This window comes from Electrophorus electricus, chromosome 26, assembly GCF_013358815.1.
Source record: "Electrophorus electricus isolate fEleEle1 chromosome 26, fEleEle1.pri, whole genome shotgun sequence".
Classification (NCBI taxonomy): domain Eukaryota; kingdom Metazoa; phylum Chordata; class Actinopteri; order Gymnotiformes; family Gymnotidae; genus Electrophorus; species Electrophorus electricus.
The window spans coordinates 3,885,265-3,909,567 of NC_049560.1; the positions used below are offsets into that span (position 1 = coordinate 3,885,265).

General features: G+C 44.9%; 1 protein-coding gene across 1 annotated transcript; it reads right to left on the minus strand.

The window, feature by feature from the left end:
• Positions 1-1,357: 1,357 nt before the first annotated feature.
• fgf22 (fibroblast growth factor 22) lies at positions 1,358-21,568 on the minus strand. Its single transcript, XM_027008185.2, has 3 exons — positions 20,589-21,568; positions 4,697-4,800; positions 1,358-3,162 (listed from the first exon to the last, which is right to left on the minus strand). Exons 1-3 carry the CDS (start codon positions 20,944-20,946, stop codon positions 2,968-2,970), a joined length of 657 nt encoding a protein of 218 aa, XP_026863986.1. The 5' UTR covers positions 20,947-21,568; the 3' UTR covers positions 1,358-2,967.
• Between the last annotated feature and the right edge of the window lie 2,735 nt (positions 21,569-24,303).

Below are 24,303 nucleotides of genomic sequence, written 5' to 3' on the forward strand. Positions count from 1 at the left end.
ATTCCTGGACCGTTGTGGAGGGCGAGAAGAGAGGTAACGACTTCGACGATCACGTTGACTATCAGACGGACAGTACAAGCAGAAAATCGGATTAATATAGAGGATTGCATGTTATAACATGGGCTTCTAAGTTCTTTTCAACTTTATTAAAAAGAACTCATTATCTTTTATTATCTTATATTCTCCCCTTCGTTAACTGACAGCTAGCTTACATCAACCTCTTGGAATTCAGGCACATTTCCCCACCTCAGAGACGCAGAGATGGCGTTTAGCATGTACAAATCGAAACTGGTTAACCGTCGGGCTTCGAAAACCCCATCGGGCATCTTTGTTAACCTGACGTGATCTGCAGTGGCCTATCGGCGCATACGCCAGGGCCCTGTCCACGCGGAGTGATTTCACCTGACGGCACGATAGGCGGGTCGGTCCTTCTCACGCGGCCTTTTGATTCCTCCAGATCCTCTCTGCAGCTCAAAGGACCGCTGCCCTCCCATGCCGCAAGACTCGCGGACTGAATAGAGCTCCCGCGGTGCCCTTTTAGCTCGGGAGTCCAGGTTCTTTAAAGGGTGTGGGAGGTCTATTATATCAAACACCTTACACCTGGTCATATTCATACCATTCATAGCTCCCATTGTTACCTACTCCATTTCGCATTGTGTTAGTAGACATGAGAGGTTAGCATTAGGGGAGGCACCTCTTTCATGTCAGTACCCACACAGTAGTGGAATTATAATTACTGTAAGTAGCAGTGTGTTGTAATGCTCTTTAATAAGCCCCTAATAATAACCTCTATTTACTTTTTGGAAGTTCTAGAGCAGTAGGGTTATATGCAGAGAAATGAGAGCGCTGCTCTGAGATTTGGTTCGGATCTCAGTGAATACCGCTGCACAGGGTGCTTTTACCAAACGTACATGCGGATCCAGGGTAAATGACTAGTTTATAGACGTACCATATATGTGTGGTAACTGCCATTGAATGCAGCAGTTCTTTACTAATAAACTGGCGTATTCAACACAAAGAGGAATGTAGTCCTTTTGGTTGGTGAATATATTATTACTCATGGGTATTTCTCTTTTTCTATAGTCAGTCAAAAGACAAGACCCTCCAGAGCTTTTAGAGAAAGCATGTATCATACCACCTATGAGCAGGACTATGGCTGCACTCTGGCATGTGCACCACTCACTACACCCCGCACAGCAAGAATGCAGCCATTGGCTAGTGACTGTATACTTCCTGTAGGCGTTGAGCAGTGTTTGGCGTATAACGTTGTGGTTTGCGTATGAACACAGAGGATCTCAGAAGATCAAATGGCTGAAAATAACATCATCTCCCTACAGACTCATTCCAAGGATTTAAATATATTAAATGTTCTATTTGCAAAAGGTTGAGTGGAAAAATGTTAGTGTGACTTAATAGAAACACATAATACAAAACATTATAGGATACAAGCTGTAAAATGCAGTCCTGTTGGATGATGTGTGGTGTGGTCACACACGTACACATGTTCATGGGAATGTCCTGTGGTCAGGTTGACCTGACCACTCTGCTTCCAGCAAGGCCTCTGTATGTACACTGTAGAGTGGGTATACACTGTAAATGTATGCATGTTACAGCCAAGTCCTGATCTCTTAGTTACCATAGGTAGTAGCATCAAAACGTTCAAAACATTTCCAGTTGTGTTCACAGATCCGAAAAAGACAACTTGGGTAAAAACTTGTTTTTCTCAAAACTGAAGGCACAAATGGTACAAAACAAAACAATTATGTTATTTGATTTTTCCCTATTATGTCAGAAAAGTCTGTAACTAAAAAAACTAGCTGAGGCTGGTATGCATTCTGGTCGAGCCTGTCTTCAGAAATCCTGACTGTCTACTACAGTTATGTAAAAACACAGTGTATATTACAACAGTGGGTTAAAAGAGACATTGCAAATGCTTAGTTTCTTTTCAGCAATAACATAAATATGGTATACACTCACCACTGCTTTATTTAAAATAAACCTACCTTGCACCTACACTCACTGGCCACTTCAGTAGGGGCACCTGTCTAATAGGTACATTTTATAGGTGTGTAATTATAAACTGTACCCCACATATTGCCCCTGGAAATCTTCATCACAAGCTGTTTCTTGACTGTGGGACGTTGAGCGGATATTATTTGAGTGGCAGGGCGTTCTCAATGCAGTAGTGACAGTGATGTAGTAATGGCATGGAAGTGGTTGTTGTGCTGATCTGAGTATCAGGCCGAATCAGGCAGTGTCACGGAGTTTATACATGTATCAGTGTCAGAGCTGCGCCGTGCAATTTGAAGGGGGGGGGGACCGAGACAAAAGATTTTTCTGAGCAGTGCAGCAATTGCGACTGTGCTGGATATGTTGTGACTATGCTCTATATGTTGAGAATGTGTATTCATGGTCTACAGAGTATCAGACATGTACAAAACATAATTACAGACATATCTTGTTCCTACATGAAAAGAATATTGATAAAGCTAATAATAACAAGTAATTAAATTGCATCTTTTGTTATTTTAAAAAAAACTGCCTTCTTCTGGATCACAATTTTGATATGAACTCACAACCACGATTTCAATAAAAAATTGATTAGTCATTCAGACCTGGTTGAAAATTATTTTGCATCCAAAAATGTCTAGCCAATTGCCGCTCCTTCAGACTGTTAGTGAAAATCTGGAGGTCTGCTAACACAAATGGTTAGGCCATTTCCAATAAAGCTAGTGGTGAGCATACAATTGCTTATGAACTATATTAGAAGCCTTGAAGAAGCTTCATTAAGCTTTAACCTAAGCAGGAAGGAGGAATAAGTTAAGATACTATATGACAATCTCAGAAGAAAACAATAATGACATTTTAAAAAATCCCCAACGAATGTACATATACAGCAGTAATGGTGAGAGGAGCCGCTATAATAATCTTCCAGACACTAGTGTTAAGGCAGAGGAGAGGCTATGGTTATGTGGGGAGCATTGGGAGGAAATGGGTGGAGGGGTGCCTCCGTCGGGCCTTATGGCCCCTCCTGGGCTTCCCCCGGCCGTTCAGAGACACAAACATCTGCCGCCCGTTGTGTCTCCAGCGCAGGGACGCGTACGTGTTATAGCCGTTCTCCTCGATCCGCTCTTTGAACTTGCAGCTTGGGTTATATCTTACCTATCACAAATGAGAAAGAAGCCTCAGGTCAAACAATGACGCCCACTTTCAGTTTCTTGAGGACATAAGTGTAAAGATGTCTGGGTCTGACATGCTTAGAAAATAAGGGCTCGAGCAGAATGGAACAGCATGCTGAAACTTTAGTGCGACAGCTTTATTGGCGAGTCTAGAAGGTCCTCAGGTTTATCACTTCAACCAGGATGATGCCACTCAGGCCAAAACACTAATAAAAATCTGCAAAGCACCTCTCATTATAATGACTGCTACCAGGATGGTTGAGTATGAGGCTCTAATCAGTAACTATTATGCATCTGTGTTCACCTCACCTTACTAAATCAAAACAATCTCACTTTTACCAGACTTAAAAAGACACTTGCCAAAACTGTAGTGATCTTTCGCTCCTCTGAAATGGATGGATGAGCCCTTATATGTCCAGAGGGAGGGGAGATAGGTTAAAGACAATACGCCCTGGTTCAGGTGTCTACAGAATCAGAGTTTTTAGCACTATCTGGCTGCTGGCAGTGAGATAAGATTGGATCCTGAGTGTGTTGTGATCAATGGTCACTCACTGGGTTGTGATTCGGATAAGAATGAAATCAGAGCATTCTTATGTTTTGACAGAATCTCATTCATCTTCTTGTATGCTTGAAGACGAGGGTTAAAAGGGGATGTCCGGAAGCCGTCTTATCACAATCGGACTAACTGATTGCCAGGTTGAGATTTCTCATAGGGTGGTTAAAGGGCTCAAGCAACACATAAAGGGCACCCTTGTTATTGTCTGGGGGCATGCACAAGCAGAACAGACACCAGGCAGGGGTCACTGCTGGGTCCTCATAAACCTCAATCAGCACGAACAAACTTAGTTAAACTGAGACACAGTCGGTCCCTGTCTGCTTAACACAGGTCTTAGCTGAGTGCAGTTTTCTCACTCTCTTTCTGTGTGGTGAGCTCATATTCCCTTCACTAACCTTCAGCCATTATGTTCACCTCCTGTGTTGACAATAACAGAGCTCAGCATAATTGCCAACCTTGAGACCTCAGAAACAGGGGAAATAGAGATTTTCCAGTTTCAGAGACTTTTTGCATTCTTGTGACTTTTTATGTAAGCCTTTGAAAATCAATATAGAGAAACAGCTCTCATCCCAATAAGTCAAACAAAGGATCAACCCAGTTTTCCGACTGAGACACTGAATGTGCCTTAATCAACTTGCTAGTCAGTTAGTCGTCTTCAGGCTGTAATAATGAAAAGGGAAAAAAATCTGAAAAGCAGTGAAAAAAGTAAATATGAAAAACAAATGACCCAAGCCTCAGGTGAGAGCCATATAAAAACAGTAGAGATGGTGAAGTTGACATGTGTTGAACCTACCCCTGCCTGGTTTGGATCAAAGTAAATTTGATTTTTACTTTCAGCCACAGAAGTGTTCATATTCCCAAGTGCACTGTACACTATGGTTCAAAGCAATTTGTAAATTCTCATGCAACGTGAATGCAGCTCTCATAAGTTGCCTCATAGGACAATCAGAGATGTACCTACCGATCCAAACAGTGTGCCTTTTTTGGACATGGCCAAGTACAGGCCGGTGCTGACAGATTTGATGGCGACAACTCCCACACTGACAGATCGGATTTCCATCAGACCTGGAGGAAAACAGTGAACAGAGGTGCGGAGTTAGAGAAGGGGAGTTTCCCCATCAAAAACTACTCTATCATTACCGATTAGAAAAACAGACATTCATATGTTCTGGGAATATTTCTTTCCCCATGACTAGAAAAAACACAGGTTAAACCAGAATAGTCCTTTCTGGAATGACTCTGAGGAGCTAAGCACAGCAGAGCTTTCCAGGCATGCATCTGCTTAAGTACCTCAAGCTGAGAGTTGCCACCTGCCTCGTACAGCAATAAACGCGAACTTAAGACTGAATATAAATAAAAAAGTTGGAATTATACTTCAGGCTTCTGACCATTTTTTTTGAAATGTTAACACATATACACTATTTATTTAGTTAGTTGTGACCACTTATGTAATTCAAACTATTTTCTTTTTAACTCAAACACAAGGTGTCAGTTTGGTTCCTGATGTGCCCATTTGGTGTGACCTGTAAACGGTAGCATTAAATATTTTCTCGTGTCTTTCATTTCTTCTGTGTAGACACGTATGATGCACAGATCATGTCTATGCTCACTGGTGTCTGAAACCGCTCTTATTCGAAACGAGGAGCCAGGCCATTGTTATGGCTATAGACCTGATATGCCACTAACCAGACATGCCTGTCCACATCCGACCCTGAATGGGATCTGATTGCTGTATGGGGTGTTCTGTTGAACCCTCACTTACAAAGGGACCCTGATGATAGTCTCTGATGTTATCTGTTCCGATCATCTCTGCTATTTACGAGGTGCATGACTTGGGATAGCATCCAAGGAAACATTTGGTCTCTCCTGCATGTCAGTGAGTGAAACTGACACAAACACATCAGCTGCTGGCAGTGGATTGTAAACACAGTCAAACATCGGAGTGCTCAGTGAGCTGTTGATCGAGCGCCAGCAGAGAAATGAAGGTAAAGCAGGAATCCAGCAGTGTTGCTGAACACATGTGCTGACGGTGGCCGAGGGAAGGCCTTGGAGTCTTTAACTTTGGAGAAAGTCATTCAGTAATTAGAACATATGAATCTTCTCAAAATGAAGCGCTCTATGTTCTGAACCAAACCTGCACATTTACTTGAGCCACATGATTTGATAGACATTTCATGGATATCAGACGCTCAGGAACATTGTATGTAACTAGATGTTTAGTTCATAGGATCCTTGTCTGGTTGCATACCAGGTCTCCATACCAGATGCCTTGAGTTCCTCAAGGACTACAGGTTACTGGAAGATTTTACTGTGGAACTGGATTTAGTGGAATCTGGCTGGTTGCAATGGTTCACAAAATGCTCGTCTGTCAACTAAAGGTCCTGGCTAACCTTAATGACCACCCACATAGTCAAGTTAGCAAGTGGTTGTAACAAAGCAAAGATGTTCTAGGGCTGTCCTTTCTGATGCATGCCGGATTATTTCGATCGACTCCTTAAAAAACGCCTCAGAGCCTTTGTTTAAAGCTGCTGACATTCTCAACTGTTCACCATGTATAATGGCAAAGGCATGACTTTTCTGGCATGGTCCACTCTGTACACAATCTCATCATCATCAAATAATTGTTCAACAACTAAGGAATCTGTGCTGCTGGAAGAGAAAAAGTAAATGACAGAAGAACAGGCTCTTGTTTGTATCTTTTTGCTAAGGCAAAGCCCTTTGCATGCAGGAATGCTACAAACATCACCATCAAACTTTAGAGGAACCTTTGTCAGAGAAGATGAGAAGATGCATTGACACTATGACCATGGGCAACATCGACTTACTTTATAGACGCTACGAGAACATTTTACCAATGAATCCCCACCGCATTTTATTAATTACACACTATATACCTGTTATTGACTAGAAACCAATCGCAGATGTCCTTCAAAAAGGATGGCTGACATCATATATTAACTCCAGGCAGTACTGTAATGCATGGGATTCACAGAAGGTTTAAAAATGTCAGTCACACATGTTCAGTAATGGGAGGTGTCCACTGACTCTTGTGTCAAATTTCTAATCTTAATGAGCTGCACCCCAGTGAAAGAAAAGCAGTCATCCAGTGTTGGTCTGCATGCCAGGTAAAACTGTTCTCCCCAGGAAGAGAACGAGAGTAAACAACCCGAGATGCTTTCTTCTTTCACCCGCACAGGTGGTGGGGCCGCCAGGCTGCGCAGGTACGCATCGACTGCTGCGACCCCCGTTTGTTGCCTCCAACCGGGGATGCCCGTGCACCGAGAGCCAGTGAAGTTTTCCCCACACACTTGCTCCCTTGGCGTGTTCACACATAAATTTCACGAGGGTGATAGGAGTATGCAAGCAGATTGTGAGCGCTGTCCACCCACCCCCATTATGTCCGAGGCTCACGGTGAGTTCATGAGCATTTTAACCCAAAATCTCTTTGTGGAGTAAACTCTCAGTTGAGGGTCTTTGGCTCGTTCAGAAAAAAACTCTGATTCTGGATGCTTGACCAAACACACATAAAGATAGTTTAGTGTCATATTAAACTTAATATCCTTTGAAACAGCCCTTGACTATTTTCAAAGCCAGTGGACGAGCAAGAGTTTAAAATAGCAAGTTAATTTTCCATTATGTTATCAATGTTATCATGCTTTCACAACTTGGAAGGATCCGCAAATCTAGTGAGGTTCAGAACTGCAACAAAAAAAGGTTTGTTCGGACACATAAGGAATGAGCTGGTTTACACATTGTAAAAAACAATTCTTACAAATTAAGACATTAAATGCTGATACAAAGGTCATCAGCTTTGTAAAAGTCCTGCAAGTGGGTGCTGTTTCAGATGTCACTTACTGACCATATAGGAAAGGATGACTGGGCCAACTTAAGCAAACATATTAAAATCTTCTTAGCATTATCGAGAGTACCAGTGATCTCTCCCAGTTAGGCTTTTCACTTATTTATATATTCCCAGTCCTGTAATGTTCCACATCTCCAATCACTAACTTAATCCTTAACATAACCCCATCTTAAACCAAGTTCCAAGAGCCAAATGAATTTAAGGAAGGAAGGAATGAACTGTAACTTCTCAAAGGAGGCGTTTTGTCAAAGTAATGCCAAATGATTTGTCAAGGTACTGCCAAAGATCATTCAAAGTCTTCCGTGTCAGCTCTTGAATGGAGATGAGCTTGCCCCAGGCAAACTCTTTTAACCTTTGCCATGTTTAGCCAAAACTGTCAATAAACTGCCGTAGCTACTACAAGCAAATCCTTGCTTGTATGTGCTTAGTCAACTGTGGACCAGCCATTTTCCAATCTTGTATGGGTTTTCTCAGAGGATGGAGCAAGTTCTTTTTGCTCAGTTGTTTTTATTCTTTCTGTATACTCTTTCAGACGTCTCCTTTAAGCCCCCTCCGCACTTTCCTTCTCTTTGGACGTGAGCCCATCATCAGATTATTCAGCCTTTTTTGACCTTGAAAAAAAAGCAGGGCCGAAAAGAGAACTCTCACCGAGTTTCTTTTGTCAAAATTATAGTTGGAAGAGGAGAAAAGTGGGGAGTGGGAGGTGGGTAGGGGGCTGTGGATGGTAGTAATAAGGTATTGGTAGTGGGGGGTTACGGGGTCAGCAGGGTCATAAAATTATGTTTCCTTCAGCTGGCCCTTTGCTCCCAATAGGCCTTTGTTACCTACCTGAGATCTGGAAGCCGACAAGGACTTATTAATGACCCAGCTTTTGTCACAAAGACCAAGGTTCCTCCCACCTCAGTTACAAGGGAAGGAGGGGGTAACCCAAGTGAAAGATTGGGCAGAGTTTCTCTAGCTTTTCCCAACTGCCTTCTTCTTCTTTTTTTTTTTTTCCTGGAGGTCTTTAATTTCTCAGGTCAGCCCCTCCAGCATCTCTGCCGGCCCTGCTCGCCCCCTCGGAAAAAAGCCTGGGAATCTCTGGGTTCCAACAGCGCCCTTGCTCTTGATTGACATACCTTTTCAATTATTTCACAGTTTGCTAAGAGAGGGCACTGTTGTTTTTTTTTTTTTTTTTCTTCTACTCGTTCTCTTTCTCTTTTATACGTCCCTTTCAAAACACGAGCTTTTCATGTTGGGTTCCTCACTGCTGGGCCTAATGGCCGTGACCAGGGCCTTTGATCTGATGTGCTTCTGTGGAGGTGCACCCGAGCAGGCCTCTGTCTCGGCCTGTGTGTGGCGAGCTCTTACACCATAAAAGGCTACACCAGCCCCTGCTGCTCCGAACAGCTTGGTGCCGACCCGTGAGAGCTACTGTTTCGGGGTATGCGGGACCTCGAGAACCTGACGCTGGAGACCATGCTTTCAACACTCACGCACTGTGGGCAGGTTCACGCCTTCAGGTGTTTTTTGTAGTTCACATGTCATAAATGCCATCATAAATAGGTCTCTTGTTGTCTTGTTAACTGCCTGGCAATAGAGCGCAAATAATTTCCTGTTACCAGCACAAACTTGTACATTATCGATGGTTTTTGACAAAGGAAATTAAATATAAAATAGTGAAAGATTGTGATGGGGTATTATGGATTATAGAAGATGGTTGCAGACAACAGAAACTTCTAGATTTTCCTGATTCAATTCTACATTTCTGTTTGTGTAGAGGTGGGTTTTTTTTTTTCATTTCTACTTGTGACCACGAAAGACTTCACACACGTGGAGATGAGTGTTGAAGGAAAAACACAGCCCAGTAACAAACACGTCCTTACTGCACATATGCTGTGTACTGTCAGGTATACAGGTATATCTCCGAGCTGCGATCATGTCAGCAGTCCTCCGGTAAACTGATAGCATGATGATGTGTATGGCTGAGACAGAGCTGCAGCGACACATCAAAGGAAATGACACTGAACGAGCCAATGGGAATCTAAAATGACAAGCCGCAATTCTGAGGATGTTCTCACATGGTTTGTCACGCATTGGCAAACAAAACATATGAGGTAATGTTACCCACGCTTTCAGAAAATCTAATCAGGAAGTCATTTTTTAAGGATAGCTAAAATTCATTTGGAGTTATGCTGTTTCTCCAGCCTCCTGATTCAGATTTCAAATGTGGGACTTGCTTCATATGTTTTAAATCAGGAAATACGATTCCTTAGCCATAAGCTTGTGTATTATTTCACGTATACAGATTCAGAACCTCCTATTTTTTTTGCCTTATTCTTTTGTTGAGACCGAGTTCCACGTTGTTAAATACTGTCAGATGTCCTTGACTTTATGTTGGAATACTGAGATCTGAAATGTAGGAGCTCTTTAACAAGCTTGCAAGTAGCTGTGCGGGTGTTCCAGAGAGTGACTCCACAAAGCCAGCCGTGCAGCTCTGTACAACAGACTGCAATACCAGAAATGCATCAAAACTATTAAATCTCTGAAGACAGGATAGAGGTATTACTCCCACCCAAAGGTTATGAGACATGTCACAAACCAACGCGCACGCGCACACACACACACACACACACACACACACACACACACACACACACACACACACACACACACACACACACACACAGAGGCAACACTGTGTTGATTTGATTGCCATGCCATGGTGTGACCTGCTCGGTTACAATGTTTTCCGGCTGGCTTCTTTACCTTGGTCTTATTATCCACACACATTTCAACATCCTAGTTTAACTTGAGGCTGCATGGCCTGTATTCAAGCTGCTTGGCTTGCACTCATATCCTTCAAACGAGGTGTGACTCACCACTCAGAATGACTCTCATGTCTAATTTAACACCTGACACCCCACAGCAGTAATAAACATAACTTCGCAAAATGAAAGAGCTTGTAATTTATCGAGCCTTAGCTGTTTTTAGAAGCTGACCAAGAATAATGGCGAAGAAGAGACGTCTGGGGAAGAAGGAACTCTCTCTGTGCGTGCTTGTGTGTGCCGGACAGTTTATTCGAGCAGGACCTACGGGCGCTCGTATTTACTATAGAGACACAGAACAGGGCTGCGTGCAGAGGAGTTCCCTCGCATTATGCGCTGATCCTGTCAAACAGGGCGCAGAGAGAAAAGGAAGAGAAGAGAAGAGCAGAGCCTGCGGAGGAGAGGAGGAAGAAAGGATATGGACTGATTTCTCTCTGTCCCGTCTCCTCACCGTCTCGGGGTGAGGCGGGGGCACGGGATATGGACGCACCGATGCCGATAACACTGTGACTTCCAGCCTATTCACTGCCACATTTTCATTTGCCACTTTGTTTTCATACTAACTATACTTAAGAGGCAACACGGCTCATTTAGATTCACGCGTTTATTAATGAGTTTAAATGCAATGCCCACACGACGCATCAGCTTCAGTTGTTTAATTCTATTTACTAATGTCCTTCAAAGGCGTGGCACGAAGATTGTGTCATTGTAACAAAGTTCAGAACAGTGCAAGGCACTGCGGGATGGAGAATGCCAAACACGTTCAGATATAATAGTCCAGATATGCTGCAAAGAGTCCTGGCCACTGCCCGTAGACTGTAGCCAGTGCTTTTATTTGGGGGGAATCTACAACTCACATATGGCAGCTTATTCAATCATCATTGCTCAAAAAACACAAACATTTTGGACGATGTCATACTCAGTAAAGTTTAACAGCTTAGCCAAGCATTCACTGTCCTACCTAATAAATGTTCCTGGGCTATAATATGAAACACCTGTGTGGCTCTCAGTCTGGCTTTTTCTCCTGGTGCTTCATCATGTTACAATATAATAAAATATATGTCAGCTTCACTCAAGCTGTCCGGACAGAAGAAGGAAAGGAATATTCCCGGCACAGAGGAGTTCTGGTCTTCAAACTATATTTAACTTACATAACTTTGTTCAAAGTTGAACATCAATTTTCCCATCTCTGTATCTGCCACTGCGTTCTTTACATAAATGTATCCCAACGCGCAGTGGGGTTGTAACTGTCAGCGATCGCTTTCACATATAACGCAGCTCGTTTCCAAAATGACACCGTGCATGCGTCGTTAGGCTGGTAATTAGGGCAGGGTCGGCTGTGGTGCTGTGTGTGCGGATGAAAGCCCTTTCTCACACTGCCTCGTCCAACTTGCACACTTGATGTTCCCTCACACACAATCCGGCGCTTGTATGGTTCTAGGGGCCGGCCCTGGGCCCCGCTCCCCCTTTCATGGGCTGCTGAATGCAATCTCTGGGGAATAGCCAGGTCTTTCAAAGGCCATTAGTGCCAGCAACAGGTATCCTGTTACCCCCCACATGCACGGAGACTGGCCAGGTGAGAGGCAGAGGCCAGGAGTCAGGAGAACAGGGGTCAGCCAGGGACAAAGAGGACCCTGGACCCCTCCATTCAGCTGTGCTTTTTCCTCCCTGCCTTGTCTAGTCAGGCCTCTCTCATTCACCCAATCAATTCCTCTAAATGTTTTTTTTTTAAGTCACATAGAAGAAAAGAGATGACCACATTTGCCCTAGTTAGGCTCAAGTGTGTGAAACCATAATCCAGCTCATAATAATACCAGACGTGAGCGATGTCAAGGGTTTAGGAGCAACCTTCTCTAAACGCAAAGCACAGCTATATCTGTGTTTAGTAAGAGAAACGCTAAAAAATCTCAGGCAAATGTTCTTCGGTCCCTTCTCTCACAGCTGAACCCTTTTCTAGCCAGTGGAAGACGGAGTAGAGGAAGTCATTCAGTCAATTACTGGGCCAGATAAAGAGGTCACTTAGGGAGTCAGTGGTCTCAAGGTCAGAGGTCCGCATGATAGCATCATCCCATCAGACATGCGCGCTCGGTCTGACTTGCATACTCTTAACAGATCCCTGCAGTTGGCTTTCAACTGGGCACTTCCACAACTATGGATTAAAAGCGTGGACTTAGAAACCACAGTAGTTGATCTTCAGCAAATCTGACTTGTCCTTGGTGTAAACCGATTACAAGGATGGTAATCTTATCAGGGCCTCGAAACTGAACCACAGTGACAAAGTCCACACTCATATTAATCACGGAGGATAAGCTTTGATTCAACTAAGCCTGAGGAAATGAGTGGTAATAAGTCTCACCGAATGCATCCATTTTAAAAAAGTGCGTAGTTTCGCATTTACCTGTTGTACCTTCAAAAGCACAACTGTCTTCAACTTTCTACATCAATAATAGATTATTGAATCCCTTCCTTAGCCAACTAGGGACTTACTCAACCCATTAATTAACAAAGCTCCATCACAGAACTGACCAATAATCACCCACCCTCAAAGATCAGAGCACTAGAGGTCTAGTGCTAGTTCTCCCCTGAGACCTCACGAGGTACTGGCACAGCTTGCCTGCTCCTGTGTCGTTCTCAGTGGTTTGTGTGTGTGTGTGTGTGTGGGGGGGGTGTCTTTTCTTTAATCAGACACAAAAGGAGCAGCATGGCCTATAAACTATGCATCACTTCCTAAGCGAACAAGCCCACAGGCAGTGTGACTCACAGGCTTTGCTTCGTCTACCGCAGATCTATCATAAGACACAGGAACAAGGCTGAGCTCACCGCACACTTAATTACACCGAGCCCTGGAAACAGATTTAGAGGACGCGGGTTTGTTTATGGTTTCTTCTCTCTCGTTTTTTTTTTTCCACTGCCCATATGGAAAAGCCTGTAGTGTTCATTTGAAAAAGGTTCTATCCTATAACAGATTAGCATAAATTTGCATCGGCGTAGATTAGGTCACTCGCACTCCTCTTATTTTCCCCAAGATTGTAAACAACTGTGCAGCCATTCACAGGTAAAGGGCTGGTGCACGGAGGTCCAGGAAGTTCTACTCGGCTGATCTGACGAAGGACAGCTTCTGATGCCCCGGCTAGACCAGCTAGCCCGGGGGGGGGGTTGGATAGATATGTTGCAACAGTGCAATCAGCAGGGAAAAAGGCCACAACTTTCCCCCCATTCTCTAGTGGGGCGTGGGCATGGATGCTCAGATGATGGCAGGAAAAAGAAGACTGCTTTGGGGAAGCACAGTTCATTTAGCGTGGCTGTGGGGAACTGCGATTCTGCCATTACATTTATTAAAACAACTCTTGTGTTGTGTTATTTACAGTCTGTATGAAACCAAGCAGAAGGCCACAAGGCGAAGCTTCACCCAGACTAGACATTGATGTAGAAAACAAGATTTGATCAATTACACAGACCTGGAATTACACAAAACAAGTATATAACTTATCATATTAATCATAGGTGAGTAATCCACCTATCTTTTCTGAGAAGTCATTATGGAGAGGTTGGTATTTGAGGAGAAGTGCATCAGTCAAACATTATCAAAACATCACTCCTGTGACCGGCTCTGAGTTTTCAGAGGAACTGCTTTAGTGTGGCGCAGCAGATATGCTGATAAGACCTTGACTACTAGTCTACATAACCCTTCCAGTTGTGCTGACGATCGGTGGGGTTTCAGGGGCTGCACTCTTACACGGAAGATAATGTCGCTGTTTTGTGCACATGTGACTCAGGAGGTTATTTTCAGTAGGCAAAGTGTTTACAGAAAAAGATCTAGCAAGTTCTAGCGAGCGTGTGGAGATAAGGTTGCAGATAGCACTGGCTGCCCAACCCTAGTTTCTGACTTCTGTGAATACGTTCTCATAATGTTCACTATGGGAAAATTGATAACCTTTTGTCAAGTTGTTTATGAAAATGAATGAATGACAGATAAATGGGAGAGACAGCTGGGCAAAGATCTAAACATGTTTGCAACTATAAACAAGACACTCCCTTCCCATGGATCGAGTTTTATTTTGTCGCTAAGGAAACAGAATGAACTCACATGTCTGAAATATGAAGAGCAATAACCATTTATATATATATATATATAGGTTGTCATAGCACAAATGTGTTTGTAATCACTCATGTAAAGCATCATACGATGGATGAATGGATCGAACATCTGGGTCTTTAACTACATTTGTCAATTCAGGTGAGTGTAGACGTTTATGCTTACAACATATGTAATTTGCCTGATGCCTGTGGCATATATGGGACAGAGCAGGAGCAAGGTGAGTGAAAAACACGTCTTATGTAACGTCTGGACGACTGACAAGATGTGGCCACACGGGCGCCCACGTTTTCTTTTCTGCGCACTTGTCCATAAAGCCATATCTCCACGGCGTAGGGAGCAGTCCAGGAGCTCGGCCAGAGCTGGAGAGTGCAGGGGAGGGTCTGGGTTTGTCAGCTGTGACCCAGCCTCATTTTATTGCTCCCTCTCGCTCCTTTTTACAGCCCAATCAACTGCGTATCTGTAATCCTGGGAGACGTGTGAGCATTTCAGCCGTGGGTGTGGTCTTTTCTTATTATCGTTTCGGCCCTCGGAGATCTGCGAGGTCAGGTTTGGTCACGGTTTGCAATGAGACACTGACTTGGTTTCAATGGGGCCATTTTGTTATTTGGAGTTATTCAGTTACTGATGTATCAGCATGATCACACAGGGCCTGCGCTCCTGAGCTTGGATTAAGCTTCTCAAACACTGATACTCTCCACTTCCTGTTCGGTTGGTGACTTGTGGACCGTGAGGCTCTCACACATATTAGAGGCCAACAAAACGAGAGTCCACACTAGTCCAGCCCTCTTTCCTTAGAAGCCTTCGTTAAACCGTCAGTTCAAATGGGACACAATATTCTTAGCTACAAGACCATTCTGTGCAGCTGGTTTAGAAACCCACATCTATCAAATCAGAGGGACCCCCAGTAGTCCACTGAGATCAGTGCCTAAAACAGCTTCCAAATGTACCACACAATCTGGACTGATTCTGGTTTTAATAATAAAAAAAAAAGGTCAGTTAAGAACTCCTAAAATTCCCTCAGAGTGTTCTATAGAGTTGCTGCCCAGTTCTTCATGCCTGGCACAGAGAGGCTGAGACTGCCTGCCTGCCTGCCTGCCTGCATCCTCTCATTTAAGCCCTTAGAGCTTAACTGGGTTTCCTTTGGCTGGTGTTATGAAGTCTAGCTATGGGTTCCCAACCGATCTAATTAACACTTGCTTTACAGCCCTCCCCCCCAAAAAGTAATTATAATAATAACAGAGCTAATGGTTTTTCATTGAATTGGAAAAAAAAAAAAAAGGTTTGGGTTCAGTCTCGGCCAGTGGCTTGTACCAGAATGGAACATTGATTGGCAAAGTATGGAAGTGCAACTCTGGAAGTGGTATTATTTATCATAGCGTGTAGGCTCATTGCTATAAATGTGTAATGGCCATGCAATGTACTGGGCATATAAATATGAAAATAGATTACATTTATTATCATGCTGTTAATCATATCATTAGTCTCGGCCTATTAACAGATACTTTAGTAGAATATAACAACAACTTGTCTAACACAGATCTGGCATCTATATGAGATGATCGGATTCCTAAACGCCCTTGATACTGCGTGTGACGACTTCCAAGGAAGCCATTACTTGCAAAGAGAGCATGGTGTATTAAGTCTGTGATTTAAGTACTCAGGATGTCAAGCAGGAGAAAAAGTCAGACTCAGTAAACCTACTGATGAACCCAGCAAAACCGAGCACAGAGCCAAAGCCAGACTGGAGCGGTTAGCTGCTAATTGCTACACTTCTTTTTTCTTTCTGCACCCATTCATGGTATCAAACACCGCTGTTGGACATCGCAGAGGTTAAACTAATTCAAGCACCACTACTGCCTCGCTTGGCACCCACAGCTCCCAGGGTTTGTGTGTGTGTGTGTGTGTGTCTTTCAGTTTTTGTCCTCGTGTATTAGTGCCAGGAACAGCTGGCATGACATGAACTTTCTGTATGTTCCCACCTTCGGGTCAGGCGTCCCTGTTGGGAAGAATGAATATTCCAGGCTTGGTGTGATTTTTTCCATCTCTGTGACTCCACCTCCAACTCCACCTTGCAGCGTCTTTGGGCTGAAGCTAAGCAGCATAGCCAAACTTCACAGAGGTGTCCGGAGTTTACACTGCTCCCGCAAACAGCACCCAGATCTCCACCAGACTCTCGGGGTCCACACTCTTCACTAAAGTAAAACAGGTTTCTCCTTAACCGTGCACCATGTTTGTCTCAGGCAGGGCACACTCTCATGCCTGGGCTCACATACATGTATCAATCCAGACGTAAGACCGGCTACAAAAGCAAGACTAGCAATGAAACTTCCCGCATTGCTAAAGGTAATTTGTTACTGGTTTCTCACGAGGGCAGATTCAGAAGCTCAGACCGCAGTTCATTCTGGCAATACCATTTCTTCACAGCCAATACTGATATCAAACTTCAGGCATCATTCAGTACGGGGTACCAGCCCCTGGCTAAACCAGTGCTTTCCAGTGCAGCCTCTGTGAGCCGTACCCCTGCCAGTACTAACTTTCCTGACAGTATGCATTTGAACACTACATCACTTCGACTATCATCACTGCCATTTCCATGGTGAATTCACGAGTGCGGAAACCTAAGACATGCTTTGTTAAGGAACATATAGTGCCAGCAAGTCAGTTCTGGCCTGTTAAAACACATTCTTTCAGAAGACAGGATTCATTTGACACAGGAGGATTAAGTGATGAATATGACTTCTATATACATTCATTTTCACCTCCGCTGACTCCTAGCCATCCTATATGCCAGCCCCAGCCGTACACAGTCTTCCCTCTGTAGCTCCTCTGTGCCTCCTTAGACTCACGCGCTCTCTCTTTTGAAATGTGTTTTAAATAATTCCACAATATATTCAGAACGGGTGGGTGATTTTCTTCCTGCGCCTGCGATCCAAGCTCAACACGCCCGTGAAATCACAGCGAGGGAAACAGGCAGCGCGTAGAGCAAGATGCAGGAGCGTGAGGGAAAACTTGGTCAACGAGACACAAGCCCCTGGAAATACAGCTGAAAAGGGAGAGAGAGAGAGAGAGAGAGAGAGAGAGAGAGAGAGAGAGAGAATGAAACACCGAGAGGCACGGCTCTGGCAAACAGCAAGGTGGCCATATTTTAAAACAAGTGACTTTTTTTCGATTATGCCTGGGCCATGACTTTATTTCCCCAGGGGTGTGCAGTGTCACTGCCTGGACCCAAATCAAGCATTTGAAGTCTTCAGCCACACCCGGCCAAAGCTTCAACAGTGTGTCCTTTTAAAGTCCCATTTCAGGGGGAAAAAGATCTTGTAAGCTGCTCCTGCCTGCCAGCAATATTTCATAAGTACCTGTGACATGAAAAATGAAAAAGAAAACAACTTTGGGTAAGCAAAATCTTCCAACTGGACCGCTGTTGGAGAACGGACAGAAACATTGGCAGTTAAGATACTGTTTTTTCCATAACGGAACTATTCCATCCGTCAAATGACTGCATTCTAGCTGTTTAAACAGCAACTTCTCTGACACTGACCCTTCACATCAGATATTTTAAGTTTCTTGATCTTTTTTAAATGTTTTTTTTTTCCCCACTGCCGATACTCCCGATTTCATTCCAGATTATGTTAATTATTAGTAGGATACTTATTAAACCATGACTCCTCGTTGTTTTTTAGATCCGGACTCCGCGTTATCACAGACACAATGGTTTGCCCATTTGCGTGCGCAAGCTGTCCGTCATCCTGGAACAGCAGCTTTCCCTTTAGTGTAACTGATCGGTTTCACACTAATTTGAATGTCAAACCTTCAAGCGCCAGCAGCCATTCAGTGCTGGGAATAAGATGGAGGACTCATTGCCAAGACTTGTTGTTCAAAAGAAGTGAATGAAATTTGCTCAGGAGTTATTTGCACAATTATGCAAGAGATTTCTTGAGTCAGTGTACTCTCTTTAATCTGGCCTAAAGCAGCGCTTTTCTGAAAGCAGCACGCCATCAAATAAAGCTGTGCTAATACCAGGACACCTGGACCAAAGGAAGCTTCAGCTCGTCACGCTGAGATTCTCTCCAGTAGAGTCTGTCAGCAATGGCTGAGACAAGCCTTGCGGCCCAACACAGCATACGCACAAAAACCTTCTCTAGGTCCCTCTTATTCCTATCCTCCCACCCCCTCGCTCATCCCCTTCTGCTTTCAGCCCTTCTCTCTCTCTCTCTCTCTCTCTCTCTCCCTGTTGAACTGGCGTGCCCGTATCCACCCTCGGGAGCCCCAGCCCTGTCGTGATTGATACAATATTTTCCAACCCCAATTAGCTGCGGGTCGGTTGACTGGTTCCAGCTGTTTTTGCACCTGAGCGGTCAGGAGCAGGCTCTGGAAACTGTGAGCAGGACAGTTGAAGGCTGGGACCCAGCGTGGGTTGACAGGGGTAGGGCCCACGCCAGGGGCACCAGGACGTGAACAGGCCGCGAGACAGGGGACCGTATTCAGTGTGTATGAAGATGCGTGTGTGAGATTACGTTAATCCACTGGCTCAGTCATGGACATTGCAATAAAATGCACCATGCAAAGTGCTTTGCATTATCAATAAGGATCAGATGTTCCCAAACAATTTGAGCTGGGCATACAAATTTCATTTTACTCAGTTCTGATTTAGTGTGTATGTTGATTTATGTGTGTTGCATTTTGATTGACCTTCTCTTCTCGCCGTTTCTGACAGTAAAGCTATAATTGACATGTTATGCTAGGAAACATACATGTTGTTCTTTTAACTGCACCAACGAAGACTGCATAAGCATTACGCAAGGTGTGTTATATCATAGTGAGGGAGACCCTCACTTTCAAAATTCTGGGGCAGGAAATGAGAGTACGGTGTCTTAATTTGGGAGGACTGCGCTACTTCTCCTAGTCCTGCTCGCTCCCAGCATTGGGCAGAGTTGACGGAGCCCAGGAAACTAGAAAACAGAAACTACAGCCAAATTCCACAGTTATAAAGAGCAGTGCCTGGCTATCGCATCACAGGGCTGGGTACAAAAATCACAGCCCGGGGAGCTTAAGACAGCCAGATGCGTGTATTACAAAACCTATCAAATAGTCCACTGCTGTGGTTATTATCTGTTTATTATCTGATAATGATTTTGATTTACTGCATTTTGGCCAAACAACAAATGCTGGTCACAGTATTTGTAGCCTCCATCTAAACACTGTTGTGTATGTTTTCCGTCATTTATACCAAGTGCTATTAAATGGGCTGCAAACCCAAAGACCAGAACTTTGTTCCCATTTGAAGCAATGGGTTGTAAAGGATGACTCACAGTGATCACGAAAAGAGCACTCAGCTACGCAAATGCAGCACCGAACAGGACAAGATCAAACCCTAAATGACAAGTGTCAGTCTCAGGGATGTTAAAAGCCAAGGCTTTAGAATCAAAGACTGACCACCGCTGACCTCTTGCCACAGGAGGTCATGGCGTAAATCACCAGACCCTGAGAGATAAGGAAGGCAGTGTTGCGGGTGAGTGCAGAGCTGTGAGGAGCATAGGAGCCCGTTGACAGCACGCGCATTTGGCTGATTTATTACCGTCAGTTCTGCGGAAAAGCTGCCGTCTCACCTGCTGTTTCATGACTCGAAATTATTTTATGTCTGTTGAGTTTCTTCCTCCTAAAAGATTACAATCAGCTCCAAAAATCCTAAAATATTAGTTATATAGCAATGCAAAAGTGCTAAAATATGCTATATAGTACTATATATTGTATTGTATTCTCTTTCATCATATTATCTTTTACATTAAGTGATCTTTCCTTATCTTTCCTAGTCTGCACCATTGTAAACAAAGGTCTTGATGTTCCCTTGAGGTGATTTTTTTTTAGTTCACATTTATTCGCAGGGCTTTCCAGAGTCTGATGTCGCCCCTTCAACCCAAATAGAAGCTAAATCTGATGGATAAAAAAAGAAAAAAAAAAATCAGAGGAATCCCTGAGTGATAAAGGAGCCATAAAAAAGAGTATCAGATAAGAGGAGTCAAAAGGCAAGACTACCACACCCATCCCAGACACACACAAAAGGGACATTTCTCAGCTGCCTACTCACTGTCAGGGTAGTTTTTTCTCCGGGTGCCATCCACCTTGCCTGTCTTGTCGATGCAGAGGAAGAATTTGTTAGCGGAGTAGAGGCGTCGCAACCGCACGTCGCCCTCTAGGTGGTTGTAGCTGCGCGCGTGGCGCTCCAGAGTCCACGAGCAGTTTGTGCTCCGCGCCAGCGCACGGAGGGGGTCATGGCCCGGCCCGGCCGGGCAACCCCCGAGGGCGGCACCGGCCAGGAGAAGCAAGGATAGGCACGCCAGGCAGAGGGCAGGGGGGCGGCGCCGGAGGGGCCGCCCGAGATGGGCCGTGCCGGCAGAGGTAAGGTTGGAGCGCAGACCAGCGTCCGCTGCCATCCATCCGCACATGGTGGGTCAGACTCCCGAGGTGCACGCGGCACAGCAGGCGGTCTGCATGATGGGGCTCCCCGTCGGCCAGCCCAGTACCTGCAGCCCAGACGCACAGCGGCTGCCTTCAGTGGGGACCATCCAGGAACAGCAGGGAGACCACACAAAACTCCCACCCCAGAACGATGCCAGTCACTGCTCACGGGCGCGAGGCGGATTCCAGGCTCTGGGCGCCTGTGTGTCCTTCTCCACTTTGCTGCGGCCGGTGCCACTCGTCACAGGGGCGATGCGGTGCTCCGTAATTCCATCTCCACGGAAGGTTCCGGCTCTCCTCGGGTCGCTCAGGCAGAACTTGTCTCTGCTGCAGCGCAAGTGTCCTGCGCGAGGGCTGCACCTTGCGGGAGGCTCTCAGGTGCGGCCGCCTGGCCCGCGTCTGTGCGCGAGCTGAGTGGATTGTGTGTGGATGTCTGTGCGTGTGTGCGTGTGTGTGTGTCTGAAAGAACGAGGGAGTGAGAGTGGGAAGAAAGAGAGAGGGAGTGAGAGAGAGGAAGAAGGAAAGTGAAAAACAGCAGCGAGAGCACGTCTGCGTGACTGAACGAGGCGGGATGGTTGTAAATAGGTCTCCCCTCTCTGTGCCCTGTCGTCTGACTCGCACTTTGGTGGGGTGGCTCACTCTTCCCCTGCATTTTATCCTGGGCAGGGCTTGTATCTAGGGGACTAGTATAAATGGGTGGGGCTAGGATTGTTCATAACCACTTCAGACGAACGACCCTCTGTCGTTCCCCTAAGGAAACTCGAGTTGTGGTGTCAGTGTCGTGTTATGCAAATCCAAACAACATCCTGAAATGGTTTCTCCTCACATCACCATTTTAGCAGAGGTATCAGGTTGTAGGTCTCCTTAATCTTGATTTCATCTGCTTTATCTTCAGATCTACTACACCTTCAGAAAAAAAGCAGAACCATTAAGAATGTCAATCATGATTGAGCAAGGATCTGATATTTGGGTTTATGCAATCATTTTGCTATGCATGAACAACAGTAATATTTTATAATACTATTACAGACTGACTGGGCTTACCTCTGTGGAGTCTCTTCATACAACACAGAGAGAGAGCTACAGATTGGTAGATAAAATATTAAGTCATTACATTTTTACACACTGTTATTGTTCATTTCCTACTCATTCGTCTGCATGAGCCTGTCCTCTTAAGGAGTGCTTACAACCCTTTAAAAGGCTCCTGGTTTCAATGATGTGTGCAACCCAGAGGTGTGTCTGTGGGGGGGGGGGGGGGGGGTTAGGAGGTGTGTTTCACTGCGAGAGGGGCCACCATCAGTTCACACTCTCCAGCTCATTAACAACATCTCCCAGAAGCAAACTGGTGCTTGAACTTCCCCCATAAAAAGCAGCTTGTGGAGACGGCAGTCTGGAGTTCCTCAACTCCCTCGACCCCCACCCCCACCCCACCTGGCCCCCGCGCTACCCCTGAGCCAACCTGTGCATGTTGGCCTTTCGACTTCCTGGTGCTCTGCTTCATAGATCCTCTTTAGTCCTCTTCACTCCAGTAGCTTTGGCCCTTCACCCTCAGTTAAACACCCTACAAAAGTCTTCACTCGCCGCTAAAAGCAATGGGACAGAAAAACGATAGCAACCGCCACGCTTGGACTGAATAGTTTACACAGGAGCACAGAGGCAGGACAGGACGGAGCTTTGTTAGCACTGAACTAAACTGTTAACACTGGCCTCAAAAGTGAAGGATGTGCGATAGTTTTTAGCACAGCTGAGTGATTACACACAACCTATGTAATTGGCCAAGGACGATGCAGTTTTCATGCCAAGTTTTCTTGTAATGGACATTGCTGTCAGTAGTGAACAGGACTTCAGGGAATGTCCAGATATCCTACCCAGGCTGCACATGTTTGGAAGTACATAACAATCCTGCATATGCCTGTGGTTTGTTTGTTGGATTATAGCAAATTAATTATACTTCAACCAACCATCCTGTATTAGAAGGGAAAGCCTTTCTCACAGGAAATCTTCACCCCCTGTGGCTCTCTCAGCAACCCCGGAAGTCTTCGCTCCCCTTATTTTGGAAAGTCGTGGTAATTAAAATCATTCATGGCACTGTTAGATGTTTCACTTTAAAGTTTGCCTGCCCTTGGGGTCACAAGTCCTGTCCTCCGACTGAATGTCAGATCTGGTAACAGATATTCCCACATCCAAACACGCTCTCTGCATAATCATATCTGCAAGAACAGTTTCTTTTACTCAGCAAACAACTCCATGGTTACTATGATGTCTGGATCCAGAGTCTGAATGCTTAGTACATGCTGAAGCACACAAAAAGTATACAAGGTTGTGCTTTCTGGTGAAAAGTCTGAATTTAAAGTTTAGTACGCATGGATATTTTCCAGTAGACCACACGAAGAACAGCATTAGGCACCCATGTCTACAAAGAATGCATAAGAGTGTAAGACGTCTCAGGAAGACCCCTGAAAGGGTTTGAAGGTGGCGACCCCAGCCTCGTTCCCATGACGCCCAGCGATGTCTGGGTGCGCCCCGGGCTTAGAAAACCTCCACAGTCCAGGAGGACGTTCACAAGCGAAAGGAACCTAATCTGTCCCAGCAGGGCTCCAAGCAGCTCTGAAAATGTATGAATGGAGATAATATCTCAGTAATGAGGCCTGTTTTGTACCATCAAAGTCCTCTAAAAGGGCCTGAAATCCAACCTCCCTTAGTACTGACAATATCCCTCTGATAGCCTCCATTATTAATTGTTTTCTCGCTCCTGCTACCTCACTGCCCCATTCCCAGTGCCCCTGTGTCTCTTATTTATCTCTGTCTCTCCCTCAGTTTCGCACTTTTTTTTTTGCTTGTCTCATTATCATGGCTGGATACGTCTCGTTTATTGTAATTACTGTTTATTTACTTTATGAAATTTTTTTGCATAAAAGTATAATATCTGGCAAAGTTTTGTATGAACATTGCATCATCTTGCCTTCAGAATGGTCTGCAAATAAAAAATTCAAGTGTGGGTAATGGGCTGTAATTGTTCTGGAAGTACATAACAGGTTACAGAACTCATCTCCATTTGTGGACGTGCTGTCCATCTTCTCCAGTGCAGGTGGCCTGGATGACCTGTGGGTATACTGCAGAGTGGCCTGGATGACCTGTGGGTATGCTGCAGAGTGGCCTGGATAGCCTGTGTGTATACTGCAGAGTGGCCTGGATGACCTGTGGGTATACTGCAGAGTGGCCTGGATAGCCTGTGTGTATACTGCAGAGTGGCCTGGATGACCTGTGGGTATACTGCAGAGTGGCCTGGATGACCTGTGGGTATACTGCAGAGTGGCCTGGATGACCTGTGGGTATACTGCAGA

Bases quoted from the DNA above. Each gene is read 5' to 3' on its own strand.
- fgf22 (XM_027008185.2), bottom strand. From the start codon at position 20,946: ATGTGCGGATGGATGGCAGCGGACGCTGGTCTGCGCTCCAACCTTACC. The intron at 4,801-20,588 runs GTGAGTAGGCAG...GTTTTCCTCCAG, and splicing joins GAGAAAAAACTACCCTGACA to GTCTGATGGAAATCCGATCT. The intron at 3,163-4,696 runs GTAGGTACATCT...CATTTGTGATAG, and splicing joins AAGGCACACTGTTTGGATCG to GTAAGATATAACCCAAGCTG.